Raw genomic sequence first — 14,998 nt, forward strand, 5'->3', positions numbered from 1 at the left:
CAAACTGCACAGACTGTTAGCCGCTGTGGCTATAGTTTATGGCTTCGTTATTATCCACGTGGCATGATGCTGCGCCTCTTCACATGCCAGGTCAGCTCCTGACTGACCCATTTTTTTCCTTCGGGTTTTTTTTCTTCTAACGTTAAAGCTTGAAGCCCCTTTCTTCTCTTTGATTGACTTGAAAGTTGAAAGGATGTTGGCTTGAAGTTGGATCGAAGATGGCGTTTAGATTATGCGGAACACGCACTCTCCCCACCGCCATTTCCCTCCGCTTCCTCCCTCTCTCCTCCCTCCGTTTCCTCTCCTCTCCTTCCCTCAACCTCCCCAAACTCCAACCCTCGGAGGAAGCTGATTCCCTCTCCCAACTCCTCCTCGCCCACCACAACCCTTTCCACTCCATGGAATCCTCCATCCAACTCCACGGCATCTCCCTCTCCCCTTTCCTTCTCGACCAGATTCTCCTCCGCCTTCAACACTCTTCCAAGATTGCCCTCTCCTTCTTTCTCTATTCCAAATCCCTCCCTCCTTCCCCATCTTCCCTCCTCTCCACCACCTCCTACAACCTCATCATCGACGTTCTCGCGAAAGTCCGCCAATTCGACGTCGTTTGGCAGCTCGTTCTCGAAATGGACCAAACAAACATCCCCCCCGATTCCTCCACTTTCATGATCTTGATCCGCCGCTTGATCGCCGCCGGCCTTACCCGTCAAGCAATTCGCTCCTTCGATGATATGGGATGTTTTGTTACTGCTGACAATGAAACTGATACTGACAGTTCTTGTCAAAACAGTTCGTTTTGCTTTTGTTTCTTGCTCGACACACTCTGCAAATACGGCTACGTGAAGGTGGCTGTTGAGATTTTTAACAAGAGGAAATCTGGGTTTCGGGTTGATTCAAAAATGTATACAATCTTAATAAGCGGGTGGTGCAAGATTGGTAGAATCGATATGGCAGAGAGGTTTTTAAAGGAGATGATAGAAAAAGGAATGGAACCCAATGTTGTCACTTACAACGTGATGTTAAACGGGATATGTAGAAGAGTCAGTTTGCATCCCGATGACAGGTTTGACAGAGCAATAAGGAATGCCGAAAAGTTGTTCGACGAAATGCGCCAACGAGGGATTGAGCCTGATGTAACCAGCTTTTCAATCGTTCTACATGTATACAGCAGGGCTCATAAGCCTGAGTTAACACTTGATAAGTTGAAAATAATGAGGGAGAAAGGTATTTGCCCGAGTGTGGCTACATATACTTCAGTTATCAAGTGTCTTTGCTCATGTGGGAGGCTCGAGGAGGCAGAGAAGTTGCTCGGTGAGATGGTGAGTAATGGGGTTTCTCCTTCAGCTGCAACCTATAACTGTTTCTTTAAGGAGTATAGAGGGAGGAAGGATGTGAATGGTGCTTTCAATTTGTATAGGAAGATGAAGGAGGATAGACTATGTGAGTTGAGTTTGCATACATACAACATCTTGCTGGGTATGTGCATGAAGTTGGATCGAATCGAGCTGGCAGAGGAAATCTGGAATGATCTTAAAGGGAGTACAGCAGGGCCTGATTTGGATTCTTACACATTGTTGATTAATGGGTTATGTGGGAAGCAGAAATGGAGAGAGGCATGCCAGCTTTTTGTGGAGATGATAGAGAAGGGTTTACTTCCTCAAAAAGTAACTTTTGAGAGACTATATAAGGGTTTGATACAGTCTAATATGTTGAGGACTTGGAGAAGATTGAAGAAGAAACTTGATGAAGAGTCCTTAATTTTTGGTTCTGAGTTTCAAGACTATCATTTGAAGCCGTATAGGAGATAGTTCACTGTTGTTTTCTTGTATCCTACTCAACTGTGCAATGTTCATTGCTTTGCCAAATTATCAAACTCAGTAAGCTCACTTTTTTGAGAATAGATAGATTGATCCATAACCTACTTGAAACTAATCCCATTCCTCATGGCAACTTATGTTGTATCATCTCAACTTGTTTTGCTGTCATATCTTTCATCTCATTAAGTTGAGAGCTTTTTTTTATATCTATTATCTGATATGCAAAACCATTTCCATATGTCCAGACTTGGGTGCTTCACCTGTACTAAGATACAAATACAGCTGAAATCTAGTTAGATCCATTTCTATAATGTAACATAAGGTGCAATTTTATGCCAGCACGGTAAAGGTAGAAAGACTCAAAAGCAAGGTAAGAGCTGGTAGTTTAATCGTCTGGAGAGCATGTCTAGGATGAGATTATCCTGCTCTTCCTTTTCACCACCAATTGACACATTACCCCTTCAGGTCCAAGAACTTATTGCCACAAAGTTTAACCCCAAAATCCAAAGCATGAGACATGGTTTTGAAATATAAATCCATCATCAGAAGAGAATATATAAATCAGGTCATCTAGCCAATCTGAATCTACCCCAAGTACCCTTTCCATCCGTCTATTCACATTTCCCCACCTGGACTGGTTTTCAAAGAGGTTCTCTACTACCTTTGCCATCTCCATTATATTGCCATTCGAATTCCCAATGGTCAAGCTAATTGACCCATTCATCTTCCTCAAAAAACAAAAGACACGACCCCACAACTAAGATACATTGTTCTCAATCAACTGTTCCCTCAACATTGGATACAGTTCATATAAAAATAAAACCAATAAAGCTTTTGTATATGTGACAGTCAAGAAATTTGTATCATGCATTCCATCAAAAGAAAAAGAAACTATAATATCTATAAACATATCACACGTTCTTCTGATAAAACGAAAAACAGATGGAAATGGAATTTTAAATTCTTGTATCGATACAAGTTACATTGCTGATATTAAAAATTAACTTAAATAACAATTAATCTGAAGTCGGAACCATGATTTTGTCTGGTAAATATTACAGGTGGCTGACCCAACACACAGAAGGCTCCATACATACGTTGTATTTATCAACGGCCGCCATGGGAATCAATCAGAGCATCGGCAGTATGGGTTTTAATGCTCGCTCAAATTCGAGGGCTTCGGTAGTAAATAGTAACCCGAAAATGAAAGAAAAAAAGGGGTATCTGTGAACAGAGTTATTCAAAACTTATAGAAAACGGGGAGGAAGGAACAGAGGACGGAAAACGGGGGATGGAGGGGGCGTTCTGTCCGGTATTCTGACGCCGCTTGCGCCGCCGAGGAGGGAAAGGAAGAGAAGGAGAGGAGGTACGGTGGAGAAAGAGAGAATAAATAGTTAAAGAAAATAGTATTTATCTAAATAAAAAAAAGTAATTAAATAAACCAAAAAATAAAAAAAAAATTCAGTAAAATCTGGAAAGAAAAAAAGGAAGCCAGCTAAGCTTCCAAGACTCTCAGATAATTGGTTTACCCATTTTACATTTGGCTATTGATCGACGGCTGTCATTAATTCTTATCCATTCACGGTTTGTCCCGGTTAAGTGGAAGAGAAACGGAAGTAAGCACTGAGTAGGTGTACTTAACGCATTGGTGTACTTGTACTTCATGTCTTCGGGCCACTTATCTTCAAAACAATCTGTACCGTTAAACAGTCAGGATTACGATGCTTGGTTACAAAGCTAGTATTCCAGTTAGAACAAGGAAATAAAACTTGTATATATTCATATCAACAGCAACTATTTCTTTCGTTGGTTTGTTTATCGACAAATCTACCATTGATTTTGGGTTCTTGGAGAGGTTGAGAAAATCAAAGATGTTAAAAGATTTAGACAATGTCGACGATGGTGGTTCGTGGGAGGAACTGAAGAAGGAGAGTGAAGTAGGGACTGATAATGAAAGCCAGCGGTTAAGCAAACTAACTCTCTTGGCTTTGGAAGGGTTTACGAATGGCTTTGTAATGAAGAAGAATAAGAAGATGATGATCATTGAGAAAAAGGGTATCAAGCGTGGCTTTGGAACTGGAACTGGAAGCAAAAGTCCTTCCGTTGAAGAAGAAAAGGAGGATTACTTGATCAAGAAGCGAAAGAAGCAGAAGACAAGTGATGCCAAGAAGCAGAAGACAGGCATCGAGAAGAAGCAGAAACAGAGAAAGGGTTTCAATCCAGTCGAAGAGCTTAGTGCATTAGGCTTAGAACCACCTCCCGATATGCCTCAAGTATTCAAGGATCGCATCGAGAACTTGGGTGGGACTGACATAAAGCTGGTTATACAGAAGTTCATAAAGCCCACTGACTTGAACCCAGGACACAACCGTTTGTCAATGACATTGAAACAAGTTAGGAATAAGTTTTTAAGTGAAGCTGAGGAGGAAAAATTCAAGAATAATCGGGGGATGGATGTTATACTGATAGAACCATGTCTTGAGGTATCTAAAGTACACTTGACCAAGTGGCTCATCGGAGGGAGCTTTGCATATGTTTTCAAGACTCAGTGGAATCAAATTGTCAAGAACAATGCTGATACTCTCAAGCCAGACGCGGTCGTACAAATTTGGTCGTTTCGAGTGGGACCTGAATCACAGCTTGGTTTTGCCATTATCAAGGTTAAAGAAGGGAAGATGGTCTCTGAAATTCATTAGATAATGAGTTGAAGATTTCCATGAATAAATTGTAGAACAGCCCAAGGCTTTTTTCTTACCAATCTTATTTTAATTTTTTTCTTTCACAGTTAATGTTTCAAATTGTAAATATGTTTAGATTACTTACAAGTGATATTCAATTTAATGATGATGAATTAATTGTTATGATTGTTACAGTGAATGAATACGTTTAGCAAATACCAGCTAATAGATATACATTCCTCTTAGCCTCACCTGATTTTGTCTAGTAAATATTACAGGTGGCTGACCCAACAGACAGAAGGCCACGGAGCTAATATAAATGCATTTGGCAAAACATTTTCTTTCGGCCCTTTAGCCTCACCTGAGTCAGCCAGCACCAAGAATATTTGCAGAAAGAACTATCTGTAGCAGACCAACATGCAACTGGATTATCTTGAAACGATGAATATTTGACAAGAAGCTAGGGTCTTGTCATAAAACAATGTTCTCACATATGTTCCCCACCTTTTTTTTTTTTTGATACAAAGCAATATTCTTACTGTAATTCCTAACCAGCACGTTTGGTTCGCGGAATAGACAGAAATAGAATAAAATTATTATTCTGTGGAAATAGAATAATTATTATTTTGTTTGGTATTGTGAATGGAATAGAGCAGAAATTACTATTATGACTTATCACAGTGTTTGGTTGGTAGAAATAAGATTGAAATAAGAAAAGAATAGATGATACAAAGACAAAAATACCCTTGACCATATTAACAATTATTTTCATAAAAAAATAAAATTATCCTTATTATCATTTAAATATACATTTATCTCAAAAGATAATTATCCATCATAATTATATTTTTTCCTAATTACTAAAAATAATTATAATTTAATCACATATTTTTATAAATAGATAATTATTTAAAAATATAATTTAATTATATTATATTTTATCTGTTTGTATCAATGCAATTATGTATGTTTAGAACTTCTATGATTCTGTAATTGTTGTTAGAATTCTGATATTTGAATTATTTCAATATAATATATGATGTCTAGCTCTACACACACGCGCGCACGCATATATATATATATATATATATATATATATATATATATATATATATATATATATATATATATATTAGTGTGTTGTCTGTTTAATAAGCTCCGGATGGTAATTTTTTTTAATTCAATTGAGAATTATTTATAAGATAGATATATAATAGTAATTATTTTATTATATATAATTGTTGATGTACAGTAATATGTATAAAATATTATTTTACAAAATATGTAAATAGTGTTAGTTATGTACAAAAGTCGAAACAAAATTTGCACTTGGGTCATGGATATTTGACACTATTTGTGCAAAATTGGTGCCTTGGAGAAAGCAATTTAGTTTTAATACCATATGCAGAAGACGAACCTGAAAAACAACACACAAAACAGTTAATCAATTAAGAACAATATTATGGCGTGGGAGGCAGATATCCGGCCTTCACCATCTCCAAAAGCCAAGCTGAGAAACCATATTTGCAAGTAGAGCCACAAACACCTGACACCCATAGCTAAGCAAACCGAAACCCCCATTGTACTGGTCAAAAGCAAAAATCACCAACTAAAGAAGTCAAATCGAAATTTGAAAGACATGTCAATCGAGGCTAGATGTCAAAAACCGACCAGAAGACACGATAAGTCTTCAATTGATCACAATCCAGATCACTAAAGAGAAAGGCGGCAACAAAAAATCAAGGAGAAACGCAATCCTGTGTAAGGGATTGAGAAATGTTCAAACAGAACTATCTAGAAGATTTGCACAAATGAAAGGAGAGAGCAAATAAAATTCAACAACACCAAGCAACACCAGCCCGCATTTCCACCTTCTTTAAAAGCGACCCAAAAAACAGCCACGGGTGAGCGGCTGAGAGAGAGGGGCAGACCCACGGGTGAGCGGCTGAGAGAGAGGGCAGACCCACGGGTGAGAGCGGCTGAGAGAGAGGGCAGACCCACGGGTGAGAGCGAGGGGAAGACCCACGGCTGAGAGAGAGGAAGATGACCAGCTGAGAGAGGAGATGAAGGAGGAAGGATGACTGGCTAAGAGAGGAGATGAACACGGGGGAAGGGTGGCTGATAGAGTAGAGGAAGACGGTCAGCTGAGAGAGAATATGATTTTCGGGAAGGTTGAATCTGCTGAGGAAGATGGGGGAAGGAGGAAGAGAGAGAAAAAAAATAGTTTTTATAGGAATAAAGTGGTGACTTAATTAAACAGTTGAGGGTATTATAGTCAAATTATAATTTAAACTTATTCCCCCGGTCAGAGAATAGATAATACCGGGGGAGAGCGGGTATTAGCCATTCCCACCCCAAAGTCATATTTGAGGAATTTCTATTCCTCAGAATGCCTATTCCGCCCTCTTGTTTGACAACCAAACAAGGGAAACGGAATGGCATGGGAATAGCTAAGCCATTCCCCCAACCAAACATGCAGAACATGATATATATACAAAATTTTCAGTCACAAGATAACTTCCAGTGAACTTCAAGATAGAATATCCATGATTGACTTTTGTAAGCATTGCTTATCATGAACATGTAACAAAATGTAAATCAGGAACTAATATCAACCTGCTGCTAACTGCCTAAATCAACCGCACCACACAATACTGATAGAGTGATATGATTTCCACACCATCAAGAACCTAAAATCTAATTGAAATGTGTACTTTCTACACCAGGATTTTGATTACCAATGGTACAATTGGACTCCACAGGCAGATGGTTGATCAACTCCATAATCTTGATGAAAAGATTAAACCCACTGCCAAACCAACTGATATCTTCAAACTCACCTTGTCTGTCACAAACTCGCAGATTATAGATATGAGCATTTTTAGAGACTATCATTCAAACTGCCCTGATCACACCTTGTATGGCGATAAGGCATCGTAAGTAACAGAAAGCAACTGCATTAATTCTGTTCAATTCGCAAAGGCCTTCCCCAGTCTTGCAGTAGCACTTTCAGAGCTAGGGGTGGTCATCAAGTTTCCACCATCAGACATGTAGAAATTGTTGTAATTAATTCTGGCAACCAGATCAGCCAAATGAGGAAAGTGCCCCACATTGAGCTTGAAAGAGAGGACCTGCATTGTCAAGACAAAAGCCTTTCAATTAGAGAATCCAACTTAGCACATTATGTATCTGCTACTTTAAATGAAAATTCTTGTTGCTCCCACCCCCCAAAAAAATAAACAAACATATTATATGCATGTAAGGATGGATATTTGTCTCTATGCACGCATATTTCACATTCTCAGCAAACACTGAATGAGATGCAAACTGATAGCAACCCCAAATCCAAATAAAAGGCTAATGCAATCAGGAAGGGTTGGAGAGTACTCTAAGGAGGAAAGCAATGCAATCATCAAACTGCTTCTCAATCCGGTCCACTTCCATTTCACATCTGGCCTTAATTGCAGAAACTGTTCCACCACTGCTTAAAGTCTGCTGTATGGAATAGAAGTCCAGAGCTAGTCCAAGAATGCTGTTGATTCGGCTTGCAATCAGAGCCCACTGAGAATCAATGAGATCATCAAGCAATAATCAAATGATAATTCCTGAAAACTTTCAACCTACAAAGAGTACACAAGATTAAATATCAAAATATCTGGAGATTCTACCAGCTTATCTGGAGCCACAAAGCATTGCCGATGAATTGATAACAAGTAGGCCTCATGTACTTCTATAACTTCATCCAGAGACCCAGCAGCTGCCATTCCTTCACAAAGTTCACGCCATGCGCTATGATACACCTGATCACCAAAAGCTAGTCAGAGATTTGAAAGGCTTAGTACTTTTATACACAGAAGCAGCTATCAAAGTCTGCCTTACCACTAAAATGCATTAAATATACATAAATGCATTTTAATTAAATGGCCTGAAGACCTAATAATGTTAATTGTCAGATAACCACCAAATACATGTTTTTGGAACCATGAGCCCCTTATTGAAAACTAGTTAACAGCAGCATCTTATGCAATCTTAATAATACTTGAAAGGATCTCTATACATATATGTATATATAATTAAAAACAAAAGTGATGTCGGGAGAAAAGCCACAAAAAGTTAGTATGTTCAGAGAATTATGAGATAGAGCATTCTTATTTACAAGTAAATGACTCAAAAAGTTTGTATAATAAAGCTAAGAAGTTGATTTGGCTTCCATTTCACATCATGTTTCTCAGACAATCCGACAGTACAAGAGGTCATTAGACACAAATAGGAAGAAGAAAAAAAGGATTAACAAGTATAATGTTAAAAGGACAATGAAATTATAAAAAAAAAAGCTGCAGACAAAAGTTGTAGAAGATGGTTAATGTAAAGTTGAAAAAGAAAAAACAGAAACATAACTTCTAAAAATAAGGTAATATTAGCATCAGGAAAAATCTTACTCTATCCATTACGTATTGGTGAAAAGCATCCACAAAATGAAGGAGTTTTTGCTCCACTAACCAGTGGCGCTTGCGATTGTTTCTTACAGTGCCTTTATCCTGGAAAGTGATTACTCAAAGAATAAACTCATGCATCAAAGAAATACTGACATCAGCATGATTTGGTCTCACAATTGACCACCCATGTCTTCTTGGTGACTGTGCACTATTATGGAGAAATCAATGATTATTTGATAGAAGAGCACTGTGAAAAAAAAAATGAAAAAAATAACCTTCCACATCCATCTCCGAGCTTTATCAAGTGCAAACTTAGCCCGCTTGACCTTCAGCAAGAATGCCATGACCTACATTGAACATAAAACAATTGAGGAACATGCATATTTTTAGATGACAGCACCTTACAACCAAAGTGAGAGTAGTACCTGATTATACTTCTTAATTGCCTCTGAATTAGCTATCAGTTCAAGGGGCCAAGAGACCTGCCATGTTCAATGCATGAATTTTAAGGACATGACTCATAAGTGGGGGAAAGAATAACTAAGATTGACTATGGAATTAACCTTATAAATGAATTTCACAGAGTCAAGGCCATCAATTCCATAGCTGTGTGGACGACTTTTATGCAGAGCTGAAGCAACATTAGCTGTATTAGTTTGCTCATCACCATCAATACCATGAGTCTTGGAAATGGATACCACCAAAGAATCTGGTGCACTGAGTAGCAAGCCATCAGCTGAGTTTCTAATGGATTCCTGTAGTGCATAAGCTTAAAACATTATCCCAATAGGAATTAAAAAAGTGCAAATCAGATGATTGTACATCGCATCAAACTGAGAGATTGGCAACTTTCAACTTTGCAATGTGGGCAAAAGCAACAAATCATCATCCCATTAAATACAAAAGATGCTAGACCAATTAAACCTTTGCTCAACTATTCACCTGCAATATTGTGTTCAACTCAAAATCATCATCCCAAGTTTCTCCTTTATCCAGCTTATTGAATATCACTGTCAAAAAGTGTTGCAACAAATCACCTGAACATAGGAATGTATAAAGAAAATGTCAGAGAACTAAGATCTAATAACCAACCGCCATACATCAGAATCAACACATATAGTACCTGAACCTAACAAGTATATGGCACGCAATACCGCAAGCTCATCCATCAATCTCCAACCATTCATTAACTTTGACAGGATAAGGCTGCCAATATAATCCACCTAGGACATTAAACCCAAACATTATAGATATATAAAAAGCTTGTCACAACTAAACAAATAAGTAAAAACTAAAGGTTTAAGGAATTCAGCAATTTACCTGCTTCTTGATGTAGACAGTGAGACATTCCTGCATAATAACCATAGGAAGTGGGGTAGTCCTTGGCTGAAAAGTTTGAATCCAGCTAAGTACTCTTGATAAAAGGGTGCTATTCTTCTGGAAAGGCAAGAGCTCTGACATGTGGATGTCATCCTGTTTCCAGATTCACTTATGTATCAAAAATGCTTGCAGGGTTTGCGGTAGAAATTGAGTTTAAAAAATATCAATCTAGCAATACCTGTAAAGAAGGAAGAAGAGTAGGAAAGGGAAACAACACTTCCAACAACTTAGTGTCATGCTGAGCACGAAGATGATCAGATTCACCAAACTGGAAACCAAGAGTATAGTTTGTTCCATGAAGTCCAGAAACTAGCTCATTTTTCTCTCCGAAAACAGCTTTTCTTAAGTATTCATCATTTAAAGGAGGTAAGTAAAACTTTTCTGATAAGTTTAGTGCCTTCCAGGAATTCCTGTTCTTATCAAGGAAAGTTTGACACACAGTAAGGACTAGATTTTCTGGACAGAAAGATTGTTGGAGCGAAAATTTATTTTCAACACCTATAACCATATTTTTTGCTTTTGTAGCTGGAAAACAACATGAATCCTTATCTGCAGGCTCTACATCTATAGACTTTTTCTTTAACAATGAATCAACCAAGAAGTTATACCAGATCTTCTCTGAGTATGTTGAAGGTGGCAAGGGTTCAGCAGTCCCATACTCCATGATCTGTTCTTTCACATATGAGAACATGGAAGATATAACTCCAGCTTTGCTCTGGTCACCTTGGCAAAAGTATTGAGAGATGTGATCACCATGGCCTAAAAGACCCGCCAATGAAACACAAAATATTTCAGCCAACGCTAACCCTGTCATGCATTGCCAATGATTCATCTTGTTTATATCGCAGTCATCATGATAACTCTCAAAACCATCATTGCATTTATCATTATTTTTGCTAGAAGGCAATGTTGATGTCATGGGAACATGGCGGATCAGCTGCAATGATTTCCCAGCAGAAACAATTGACTTTGCTATGTCCTTAATAAATAAAGGACACACTAGAAGGTCTCTATTGTTTTGCTCTTTTCCTTTCATAGAACTAGATGTAGAAACAAACTCCTTTTCAGCTGTTTCCTTCTTGTTACTAGTCCCAGGTACATAATCATTGGTATCAGTTGGGGCAGAGGGGTCAACTTTTAACTTGCAATTTTGGACAACCCTTAGTAAATAGCTCTTTTCCCAGAACTCAGCCTCATCAACTGAGATTGCTCTGTTAGCATAAAAGAACATCTGCCAAAAAGACCAAAGACAATGATTGGGAATTTAGGAAGGAGTCTATAACAATGCATTAAAACCTGAAAATAGAACCTATAACAGAAAATCACCTCATCTCCACTGTGTAAAGATATTGCAAATTGGAAGTATAGTGTCAAAGGTACAAAAATCAGAGACAAGAGGCATACTAAAATTCAGCAAATATATGAAGAATGGAATCCTAATTGCAAACTATCATAAGCATTCCCAAAATATTAATGAATTGATATGCCCAACCCCAGTCTTCATAATTGCATCAAGAGAGATTTAAAAAAAGGTAGTTAATGATGGTGCTTCACCATTCCACCAAGATGGAATTTCTGGATATATTGAAGTGAAGAAATTATTTCAGGCTTTAGAATAAATTCAGCTTGAATCAAAATTACCTCCTCAAAAGGATCATCCAGTGTCCCTTCAAAAAGCCAGGAGTCAAGACCCTCAATGTATGGCAGTAAGGTTCCAACAAATATATGAACTAGCATCTGGTATACATCCCCCTGAAATTAGCACAAGCTCTAGTTTTGAATTGCATACACCAAGAAAGTCACACAAATAAGAAGCGACACATGAACACTGATCACTAATGAGAAAGTAGATACAACCTCACCACCTTGCACAAGACATGTTTCACCAAGCTTTAGATAGAGATGGTCAAGGATATGAATAGCAATTTCAGCAGATGGTATACACGAAGTAGGCTCAAAGCATGCTTGGGGAATGGCTTCGTGAACTATTTGCAATAGATATTCAGCACCTGAGCAAAGGCTAATATTAATGAAAAATGATCAGAAAAGTTCACTAGAATAAGAAACCTAATGTCATGACTTAGAACAAAATGAAAAAAAAAGAAACATGTGAATTCGAACTATATGCACACGTACATCTAACACCGAAAGAATGATGCATTACAGGTTCCCTCTGGTACAAATCAAACAATGACACCAATTCAAAAGGCAAAACCAACTCAAAAGTTAACAATAACAAATTATACACCTTGAAATTTCAGAAACTAAAAACACCATGCCACTTAAAATAAAACTAAACGCCTGTAAGTTTTTTAAGGTGAAAGTAAAACAACATATACCAACCTCGATAAAGAACTTGTTAATCCCAACAGGGTCAGCATCGTTTCCCCATTTGAATTGCTGATCTTTGTTTCTTCCTTCAAAGCAATATCACGCAACCTCTGCACTAGACACAACAATGTGACTAAGTTTTCAAAGCATTCATACCAAACACAAGACAACTAACCTTCTCATGCAATGGAAAAAAAAAAAAAATCTTTACCAACTAAGGTACCATTTGATTCACTTTTACTACTCACCCTTTACTTTCAACAGTAAAAAGCCAAAAAAACAAAAACACCCTTTAAATAAAAGAAAAAGAAATGATATTATGACCTTGAGCCATGAAGAAACGGAGGAAGCAAAAGCTCTCAAAGTGGGAGGAGGAGATCTAAGCTGCGTCTCCACTTTAGAAACCGCAATTTGTACAAGTTCCAAACACGTAGCGGCATACATGAATTGGTTGAGGATCGCGCCGAGGCTCAACTGCGACAAATGCGTCACATAAATCCCATTTTTCACACAAAATCGCCGCCCCTTTTGGTCCCAGGAAAACAAGGAACCCGAAAAGCCTTGCAACATCCGAACAACTCCTCGAACCAACTCCATTTCCGTGGTCCTGGCAGAGGAAATCGGGGACGAAAATTGGACGTCATTGTCGGAGAAGACCCCATAGATTTTGTTGATCAAACTTTGAGAAGCATCTGGGTTTGAACTGATTAAACTCGTAGTTTTCATAATAAAAGAAAATTAAAAAAAAAAGTTTTAAGAATGGGGAAATAACAGGAACGAGGAAATGTTGTCTTAGAAAGAGTGGAAAAGTGTTTAAATATTTGAGTGGCCAAAATAGCAAATGGCGCCTGCATGTTTCTTTTATTATTCAATTTAGCCCTTTTATTAATTTCTTTTAGTCCCAAACCTAAATTAATTTAATTTGAACTGCCCAAGAAGTTAACAACTCCTATTAATCTAGATACATTCCGCAGTTTTTAATTTTATAAAAGAATTTATAAATTTATTTCCACGTAATGCTTGAAAAATCTTTTAAATTATTTAAATAATTTTTTATTTTATTAATTCTCAATTATTTCTCCTCTTTTCAATCAAATAAAAATAATATGTATTTAATTATATCTAACAGTTATTTTTTTCCTATATATAAAACCATTTTTTTTCAATTTATGACATTGAATTTTTCTTTTCTAATTTGCTCTTTCTTATTTTAACTTCAATAAAACAAAACTCATTTTCTTAATTTTAATAAAAAATACCTCATTTGAATATTTAACTTTAAATCTTTAAAAATATTTAACCGTCTTGGAATACATTAATGAGAGTCTAAACTTCATTGTATGGTTGAGAAGAATGTGAACTTATTTTTTATATGAATAATTTTTGTATTATGTCAAATATGTTAAAATAACTCTTTCTTACTATAGAAATTATGTGTGAATACTATTATATTGAGATTTATTCATATAAGAATGTATTTATATATTAGCATTTGTTGTGAAAATTGTTTGATTTTTGACATATTTATATATATATATATATATATATATATATATATATATTTTGCATCCAATATCTAATTTAAATTTCTAATTTCATAAATTTAGAATTCTATTTCTCATATTAAATCCTTTAAAATACCATATTTTAGATTTCTTGAAAATTGCCACAATTGGATCTCTTTTCTTTTACTCGTGGTATTTGATGTTGTTTCCTTTATTATGATTAGTCTACTTGATAGTTTTGTGGCTCACTAATTTTTTTTTTTAAATTATGCTTAAAATTGATTTGAATGTAAGTTTGAGTGTTCGATCAGGGTTTACAAGAAAACAATATTAAATTTAAAAAAGATTTTTCTTGCTATTTTGGAATAATTCTTGTAACTTTAAAGTTCAAGCTTTTATTCGTATATGAAAAGGATGTATAAAGGCAGAATATATATATACACTTCTAAATTATAAAAAAAAAAAATTCAAATGATTATCTATTCCTTGATTGCGTTCAATTAAGTTTTTGAATTTTAATTATGAGCTAAACAAACTTTTATATTTTTATTTTGATCTAAATAAACCCTTATTACTAATAATTGAATTAGTTAAAATACTATATCATATATTGACACGTTATAATAGATGATAATATAATATATTAATGTGACATTAACTGTCATATAAATATAAAATAACAAGTATTCTAACCACTCAACTATTAATTATAAGAGTTTATATAATCCACAATAAAAACTAAAAAAACTTAATTGAACTTGATAGAATAATATCAACTTATTTGAATTTTCTTAAATAGTTCTAAACTTTTTTTTAACATTATGACATGTATAAATCTACCTTGTGTACAT

General features: G+C 36.2%; 3 protein-coding genes across 4 annotated transcripts; 2 read left to right on the forward strand and 1 right to left on the reverse strand.

Moving 5' to 3' along the window:
- Positions 1-218: 218 nt before the first annotated feature.
- On the forward strand, positions 219-2,191 carry LOC18586937 (pentatricopeptide repeat-containing protein At2g13420, mitochondrial-like). The gene has a single exon (XM_018129399.2). The coding sequence runs from the start codon at positions 219-221 to the stop codon at positions 1,806-1,808; it is 1,590 nt and encodes a 529-aa protein (XP_017984888.2). The 3' UTR covers positions 1,809-2,191.
- A 954-nt stretch (positions 2,192-3,145) lies between these two features.
- Positions 3,146-4,545, forward strand: LOC108663815 (putative B3 domain-containing protein At2g27410). The gene has a single exon (XM_018129473.2). The coding sequence runs from the start codon at positions 3,689-3,691 to the stop codon at positions 4,511-4,513; it is 825 nt and encodes a 274-aa protein (XP_017984962.2). The 5' UTR covers positions 3,146-3,688; the 3' UTR covers positions 4,514-4,545.
- Positions 4,546-6,983: 2,438 nt separating this feature from the next.
- LOC18586938 (uncharacterized) lies at positions 6,984-13,410 on the reverse strand. 2 transcript variants are annotated; one of them, XM_018129472.2, is made up of 15 exons: positions 12,967-13,410; positions 12,655-12,752; positions 12,169-12,331; positions 11,953-12,063; positions 10,490-11,542; positions 10,252-10,404; positions 10,055-10,154; positions 9,874-9,968; positions 9,495-9,686; positions 9,357-9,413; positions 9,207-9,278; positions 8,935-9,033; positions 8,164-8,295; positions 7,883-8,056; positions 6,984-7,626 (listed from the first exon to the last, which is right to left on the reverse strand). In XM_018129472.2, exons 1-15 carry the CDS (start codon positions 13,366-13,368, stop codon positions 7,465-7,467), a joined length of 3,063 nt encoding a protein of 1,020 aa, XP_017984961.2. In that variant the 5' UTR covers positions 13,369-13,410; the 3' UTR covers positions 6,984-7,464. The 2 variants fall into 2 exon arrangements, 1 of the variants encoding a protein (XP_017984961.2); XR_001929915.2 differs by lacking the exon at positions 6,984-7,626 and having other exon boundaries at positions 7,916-8,056; positions 8,164-8,309.
- Positions 13,411-14,998: the final 1,588 nt, after the last annotated feature.

The sequence above is a fragment of the Theobroma cacao genome, chromosome 10 (genome assembly GCF_053813885.1).
Source record: "Theobroma cacao isolate CCN51 chromosome 10, ASM5381388v1, whole genome shotgun sequence".
In the NCBI taxonomy this organism is placed as follows: domain Eukaryota; kingdom Viridiplantae; phylum Streptophyta; class Magnoliopsida; order Malvales; family Malvaceae; genus Theobroma; species Theobroma cacao.

Excerpts from the sequence above, each read along its gene's own strand:
- LOC18586937 (XM_018129399.2), top strand. The coding sequence starts at position 219 with ATGGCGTTTAGATTATGCGGAACACGCACTCTCCCCACCGCCATTTCC.
- LOC108663815 (XM_018129473.2), top strand. The coding sequence starts at position 3,689 with ATGTTAAAAGATTTAGACAATGTCGACGATGGTGGTTCGTGGGAGGAA.
- LOC18586938 (XM_018129472.2), bottom strand. The coding sequence starts at position 13,368 with ATGAAAACTACGAGTTTAATCAGTTCAAACCCAGATGCTTCTCAAAGT. Across the intron at positions 11,543-11,952 it reads TGGATGATCCTTTTGAGGAG|ATGTTCTTTTATGCTAACAG; the intron begins GTAATTTTGATT and ends TCTTTTTGGCAG. Across the intron at positions 8,057-8,163 it reads TTGTGGCTCCAGATAAGCTG|TGGGCTCTGATTGCAAGCCG; the intron begins GTAGAATCTCCA and ends ATTGATTCTCAG.